General features: G+C 39.3%; 1 protein-coding gene across 2 annotated transcripts in view; it reads left to right on the top strand.

Moving 5' to 3' along the window:
• ROCK2 (Rho associated coiled-coil containing protein kinase 2) overlaps nucleotides 1–7,859 on the top strand; it is a 163,605-nt gene that overhangs the window by 106,615 nt on the left and 49,131 nt on the right. For both annotated transcript variants that reach the window (XM_003787398.3, XM_023511840.1), the window contains exon 6: nucleotides 5,203–5,347. In XM_003787398.3, coding sequence (XP_003787446.1) covers nucleotides 5,203–5,347 — 145 coding nt within the window. The remainder of the gene's footprint in view (nucleotides 1–5,202; nucleotides 5,348–7,859) is intronic.

Raw genomic sequence — 7,859 nt, 5'->3', positions numbered from 1 at the left:
TTGCTTCATAGAATGTGTTGGGTAGTATTCCTTCTTTTTCTATATTTTGGAAAAGGTTAAGTAATATAGGTACTAGTTCCTCTTTAAAGGTTTGGTAGAATTCTGATGTGAAGCTACCTGGTCCCAGGCTTTTCTTTTTAGGGAGATTTTGTATAGTTGATACTATTTCAGAACTTGATATAGGGATTTTCAACATTTCCACTACATTCTGGCTAAGTCTAGGAAGGTGGCGTGCTTCCAAGTATTGGTTTATTTCCTTCAAATTTTTGTATTTCTGAGAATAGAGTTTCTTGTATTATTCATTAAGGATTTTTTTTAATTTCTAAGGAGTCTGTTGTAAAAAAAACCCAACTTTTACATTTATTGATCTGTTGTATAATCCTTTTGTTTTCAATTTCATTTAATTCTGCTCTAATTTTATTATTTCTTTTCTTCTGCTAGGTTTGGGGTTGGAATGTTCTTCCTTTTCCTTGAGATGTCCCATTAACTTGTTAACTTCCTCGGTTTCTGTTGTCTTGAGGAAGGCTTGCAGTGCTATAAATTTCCCTCTTACAACTGCCTTTGCAATATCCTACAGGTTCTGGTAATTCATGTCTTCATTATCATTTTGTTCCAAAAATGGGGTAATCTCATCTCTGACCCAGCTATCATTCAGCATAAGGTTATTTAGCTTCTATGTTTTTGTATGAGACTGCAGATTCCTGTTGTTGCTGAGTTCAAGTTTTATTCCATGATAGTCTGAGAAGATGATGATGCAAGGGAAATTTCTATTCTTTTAAATTTGCTGAGGTTAGACTTATGACATAAGATGTGATCAATTTTGGAGGATGTTCCATGGGCTAATGAAAAGAATGTGTATTCAATTTTGTTAGGATGAACTGTTCTGTAGATGTCTGTTAAATCCAATTATTGAATGGTTAAGTTTAAATCTAAAATTTCTTTGTTGAGTTTCATATTGGAGGATCTATCCAACACTGCCAAAGGAGTGTTAAAATCTCCATTATGGTGCTGGAGGAAATCAAGTTGCTCATGTCTGTTAGCGTCTCTCTTATAAATTGAGGCACATTCTGGTTGGGTGCATAAATGTTAATAATTGAAATCTCATCATGTTGAGTGTTACCCTTAACCAATATGAAGTGACTATTCTTATCTTTCCTTACTTTTGTTAGTTTAAAGCCTACTGTATCTGTGAATAAAATTGCAACACCTGCTTTTTTTCTGCTTTCCATTTGCCTGAAATATAGATGACCATCCCTTCACCTTGTGTCTATATTTATCTTTTAAGGTAAGATGAGATGCTTGTGTGCAGCATATGTCTGGCCTGAGTTTTTGTATCCAATCAGCCAACCTGTGCCTCTTTAGAGGATAATTTAAGCCATTCACATTAATTGAGAATATTAATAAGCCTGGTAGAATTTTGGGTATCAAGTTTTTCAAAAGTCCAAAGGACATTTTTAGTCCTTTTGCCGTTGTGGAAGTTGAGATTTGATCAAAAATTTCTGATTGAGTTAACTTTGGTGGTAGAGGATAGCCCTGGTCATTATGGAGGATAGGTCTGAGAATATCCTGGAGAGCTAGTTTAGTTATGACAAATTTCTTCAACATGTGAATGTCATTAAAGTATTTAATTTCTCCATCATAAATGAAACTCAGTTTAGTTGGATATAGGATTCTAGGTTGAAAGTTATTTTGTTTTAGGAGGTTAAAGGTCAATGACCACCCTCTTCTAGCTTAAAAGTATTCAGTAGAGAGATCTGCAGTCATTCTAATATTCTTCCCCTTGTAGGTCATGGTTTTCTTATGTCTGGCTGTTTGCAGAATTTTCTCCTTCATATTAACTTTGGCAAAGTTAAGTATAATGTGTCTGGAAGATTATTTGGGTTGAGTCATGCTGGGGTTCTGAAACTGCTATGTGAATTTCAGAATCTCTTGGCATGTTTGGGAAGTTCTCCATGATTATCTCTTAAAGTAGAGTATCTGGGCCTTTCGAAGCAACCTTGTTACCTTCAGTAATTCGTATAAGTCAAATATTAGTTTTCTTTGAATTATCCCAGAGCCTTCTGAGAGAATGATCTGTTTTAGCTCTCCACTTCTCTTCCTCTTTGAGTGTTTGGGAGCATTCAAAAGCTTTGTCTTCAATGTCAGAAATCCTTTCTTCTGCCTGCTTCATTCTGTAACTGAGAGATTCTCAGATCTTTGAGGGCTGCAAGTTCTTGTCTCAGTGTCTCAAAATCTTTGGTGATTTTGTCTTTGAATTCGTTGAATTCTTGAGACAACTTTCAAAATGCTCCTTGAATTTCTAATTCCAATTTTACCTCCATTCTATTAATCTTATTTGCAGTCCAAATTCTGAATTCAATTTCTGACATCTCAGCCATTTGTTTATGAATGGATTCTTCTGGTGTGTTCACCATGTTGTTCCTTGGGGGAGTTGATCTTCTCTGATTATTCATCTTGCTGGAGTTTTTCTGCTGATTTTGCCCCATGATTATTTTATACCGTTGGCTAGATGAGCACATAAGGTGAAGTTGGGTCGGTGGCTCCTTAGGGACTGACCAGCCCTTTGCCCAGTAGCTGGGACTGGTGTCTCTACCTTTTCCCCTAGAGCTTTGCAAATGACCTGTACAGTGCTGCTGCCTGAGACACTGGGGACTTGCTTGGTGTGGTGGGGCTAAGTGGCTCTGTCTTGTTTTCAGCTGGTCTCTGTCCAATCCTTGTGATTCAATAACTCTGGGTTGAAGTCTTAGCTGTGGAGAAATACCAGCAACGAAGTCACCCCATCACCCCATGGGCAACAACTGGAAAAGGAAAATCAAACCTTCCCATAACCAAACACACCCAGGGTACCACTTTGGATAGTTCTTGGGTCATTGGCCCAGTTCAAGAGATCTAAATCAGTTGTTCCAGTCAGCACCCAGTCTCAAGTGGGAGAGTTCAAAAGGTCTCAAGCAACTAGAAAGCAGGGGTGTGCAGGCAGCTTGAGTATGACTCGCTCCGGTGTTCCATGGAATCAGAAGGACCTGCTGAGCAATTGAATTAGTCCAGAAAGGTTGATGTCTTCTTCCGCACCTTGCACTTCTGTCACACCCAGTCACTGGTAACCCCACAGGGCTGTGACCTAGTTACCTCCATTGAGTATATGCTCTAAGGGTTTGTGCCTGCCTGAGTAACCGGGAGATCTGTCTCCTTGGCCAGACTGTGCACTCTGCCATCAGCCAGTAGGGGGAGCTGAAGCCTGACAACCTTGGGTGCTTAATGGAAGCTGGGGCGATTCACTCAGTTTCAGTGCCACCCCAGATTGATGTTGCTGCCACTTATATTCTCGCAAAATTAGCGTTTCTGTCCCGACTATATTCCCCTGGGGGCTAGGCGCTGGTTGAGTTCACAAAAACTGTGAACCCACCCTGTGCTGCTGCCATTGCACCAGTATTCACAGAGCTGGCATCTCTGTCTCTGCTGCACTGTGTTGGGGCGGGCGTGGTTAGAGCTCACACTCACCTCTCAATTCCTGCCTCTCCCTGGGTTGCTACACGCACACAACTCTCATTTTCTGCTTCTCCCTGGGCTGGTGCTGTTTCCTCACTTGCTTTTGCCTCAGCTATGCTCCCCTGGGGGCCTGGTGCTTCTTACCTCACTAAGACAGCACTTCTGACTCAGCCCAGCCCTGAGAGTATGCCATCTCTCTGCGTGCATATTCTAGTCTCTGTCCCCGCTGCTGCTCGGCCCTGCTCAGGCAGATACTGCCTCAGGCATACCCTGCATTTCTGTCCCAGAACTGTTCTGCCAGTGGCTGCCACGGGATTAGAGGTCTGGCTTTCTCTCCTCGCCAGAGAGACAGGGAGTGTCTCTCCAAAATATCCCCAGGGGAGTGAGCCCTATTGTTCCCACCGCTGCTGCTGCCACTCTGTGCCATGGGCATCACTTCTCTCTCTCGGATCACAGTCCTCTCTTTACTCCTGTGTCGCAGAATCAGCACAGACCGGCAACAGTCCATGCCTTGTCCACACTGCCCCAGAATCTCAACTTCATGGGGGACAGTCTTCCAGATCTCGGGGTGAGAGTGGAGGGGAGTGCTGGGAGTTCAGAATTAAAGTTAGAGTATATATATAGTTTTATGCCTGGTGGGAGAGTGCCACTAGTATTAGTGGGTCCTCTCTGGGGAAGGAGTTCCGGTTTTTAGAGGGTCTCTCCCATGGGATAAATTAGGAGGATATCAGAACTCTGCTCGCTTGTTTGTAGAAAGTGTACTGCGAGCCGTTCTCATGGGGTAGGAGACTCCTGTCTGTTTGGTGATGGATTTTGTACCTATTGTTTGTTTCCTTGGGGTGGCAGCTCGCCTCAGCAGGGTTGATGTCCGTTCTTCAACTTTCTCTTTTGGCTCAGCTCCAAACCATGAACTCACTAGCTAAACTTCTGTCCTTTAACTCTCCTTCTGGATGTGAGCCTCGGTGGAAAGCTGGCTCCCGTTGGCCATCTTGCCTCTGACCCCCTGGACCTCTGTCATCTTAATTGCTTCAGTTTGTGTTGGGATTATAAAAGCTTTTGGGCAGCATCTGTGGCTCAGTGGTTAGGGCGCTGGCCCCATATGCCAAGGGTGGCGGGTTCAAACCCAGCCCTGGATAAACTGCAACAAAAAATAGCGGGGCATTGTAGTAGGCGCCTGTAGTCCCAGCTACTCAGGAGGCTGAGACAAGAGAATCACCTAAGTCCAAGAGCTGGAGGTTGCTGTGAGCTGTGATGCCATGGCATGCTACCGAGGGCGACAAAATAAGACTCTGTCTCAAAAAAAAAAACACTTTGTCTCTCTAGTGATTCTTTTTTTTCCCCCAAGTCAGCTGCCTTAAAGACCACATTTTATACTTATCTTATAACTAATTCTTATTACATATAAAAGAAATGAGAAAAAGAAACAAGAGTTCTTGATTTGCATGGAATCTCTGTAGAGTTTATCAGTGTTTCCTTCTTTAATTGATGAAGCCTCCTGTATTTCAGAGTTGAAAATCATCTCTGATCTCTTATAATCCAGATATTTTTATGCATTTCATAATATATTCCCTGTATCAAAAAGCCATGTCAGCAATGAAGTTCTCTTGGTAGCAATTTGTAGTCACTGTGTGTCATTAATAATAAATGAATTAGTTGTATTTATGTGTGTGTGTTTTTACATGCATCTGTTTTTCTTTATGTGTGCTGTTTACCTAGACAGGCATGGTGCATTGTGATACAGCAGTTGGAACTCCTGACTACATATCACCTGAAGTTCTGAAGTCACAAGGGGGCGATGGTTACTATGGGCGAGAATGTGATTGGTGGTCAGTAGGTGTTTTCCTTTTTGAGATGCTAGTAGGTAAGTAAATATTTTAACTTGTTCTTTTTTCAAAACTTTTCTCATAACACTTGATTTCAGTTAAGAATTTGAGAAAATAAAGAAATTAATTGCCTGTGTAGTGGCACAGTGATTGAATAGAGTAAGTAGAACCTGAAAAACAATAGAATGTATATTGCTAAGAAATATTTCTTCAGTAGACTTTTTTGAATTTAGAAAATACTGTTACAAGAAGTTTTTAACTTCAGCAGCCTCCACTCTAGGATTCTTTTTAGCCATCTTATTTGCTACAAATATTTTAAATATAAGACCATGTATATTTGTTCTATTAGTAATAGACAACTCCAGATACTCTTTAGTTGATGTAATTGATTTTGTAACTTGTAACCATTCTATTTACTTCTTTTATATAGATGTTGTTTGTTATTCCAATGAATTGAATCATATGTATAGTTATTGACCATTTAATTATTAAGATAAATATATTTCATAGTATCATTTCAGTTTTTTGAAAACTCAGAGGCAAATTGAATTATTTCTTTTCTTTGACCAAGTCAAAATTTGAAAGGCTAAAGTATTTCAGACATTTTTTACATGGCAGATTTTATTCCTAAGCTTTCTCATTCGTAAAGTACTAGGGTTACAAAAATATCTTCTGGCTAAGGAAACTAGTAACTTGGGGATGAGAGGGAAAAAATGTAGCTAAATCTAGTTTCCAAGACTAATGTAATATGGCTGATAGCGTTATATAAAATGGCGTTAGATTTGAAAATATATTATTGGACTTAAGGGACTTATTTTCTAGAAGAAGATGACCCTAATATAGATTAATAGTACACAATGTATATCCTTACTGCTAAAAATGAAATGAAAATTGGTAAATTCTGAATTTAAACAATAATTACTGTGCAAATTTTTTGTGGCATGAATTGCCTTCTTTTGATGACCATCCTGTGCATTGATCTTGAATGCTTAGTTTCATGTCATGGTATGTCCTGCTTTGTTTTGGTCCACCTCTTTGTATGTACCATACTTAATGGTCCTAGGTTGCTGTCTGTTGTCCCAATGCTGGGCTGATCTGATGATGCATTAGGTTGTATTTTGTGATCTTTTGAAAGTAGACTATATTCTGGTATTTGCCTAGGCAAACTCTCCTTCTAGGGACTTAGCAAATAAGCTGTTTCAGAGAAAGAAATTTGGCTTATTTGAAGAGACTATTTAAATTCCTACTGGTGTTGTCAACTTAGTTGAATTTAAAGTTTGAATGGTTCTGAGACTACTGTGGTGCTTGCTTGTGTTGTTTGGCACTGGACTACACTTAAGGGATTCTCAGTTAAAAATGGCACTAGGACAATCTTGAATTTAAAGCTTTCCTCTGCCTCCTTTTGAAAACAAAAAGTAGGATTTTTGAGCCACTGGCCCAAAATTTTACCAGGCTTATCAATAATTTCAGTCAATGTGAATGGCTTAAATTGTCCTCTAAAGAGGCACGGATTGGCTGATTGGATACAGAAACTCAGACTGGGCATCTGCTGTATTCAAGAATTGCATCTTACTTTAAAAAATAAATATAGACTCACGGTGAAGGGATGGTCATCTATATTCTAGGCAAATGGAAAGCAGAAAAAAGCAGGTGCTGCAGTTTTATTCACAGATACAATATGGTTTAAACCAACAAAAGTAAGCAAGGATAAGGATGGCCATTTTATATTTGTTAAGGGTAATACTCAATATGATGAGATCTCAGTTATAAATATCTGTGCACCCAACCAGAATGCACCTCAGTTTATAAGAGATACTCTTAACAGGCATGAGCAACTTGATCTCTCCCAGCTCCATCATAGTCGGAGATTTTAACACTCCTTTGACAGTGTTGGATAGATCCTCCAATAAGAAGCGTAGCAAAGAAATATTAGATTTAAATTTAACTATTCAACTTCTGGACTTATCAGATATCTAACAGAACATTTCATCCTAACAAAACTGAATACACATTTTTCTCATCAGTCCATGGAACATACTCCAAAATCAATCACATCTTAGGTCTTAAGTCTAACCTCAGTAAATTTAAAAGAATAGAAATTATTCCATGCATCTTCTTGGACCATCATGGAAGAAAAGTTGAACTCAGTAACAGCAAGAATCTGCAGTCTCATACAAAAACATGGAACCTAATGCTGAATGACAGGTGGGTCAGAGATGAGATCAAGAAGGAAATTACCAAATTTTTAGGACAAAACAATAATGAAGACACAAGTTATCAGAACCTCTAGAATACGGCAAAGGCATCCCAAGAGGGAAATTTATAGCATTGCCAAGCCTTCCTCAAGATAACGGAAAGAGAGGAAGTTAACAACTTAATGGCAAGCAGCTGAAAAAGAAAGAACATACCAATCCCAAATCCAGCAGAAGAAAAGAAATAACCGAAATTAGAGCAGAATTAAATGAAATTGAAAACAAACGAATTATACAACAGATCAATAAATCAAAAAGTTGGTTTTTTGAAAAGGTCAATAAAATAGGTAAAACTTTG

This window comes from Otolemur garnettii, unplaced genomic scaffold (assembly GCF_000181295.1).
Source record: "Otolemur garnettii isolate 467f Iridium unplaced genomic scaffold, OtoGar3 scaffold00022, whole genome shotgun sequence".
NCBI lineage: Eukaryota > Metazoa > Chordata > Mammalia > Primates > Galagidae > Otolemur > Otolemur garnettii.
This window is presented reverse-complemented; position numbering and strand designations above follow the sequence as displayed.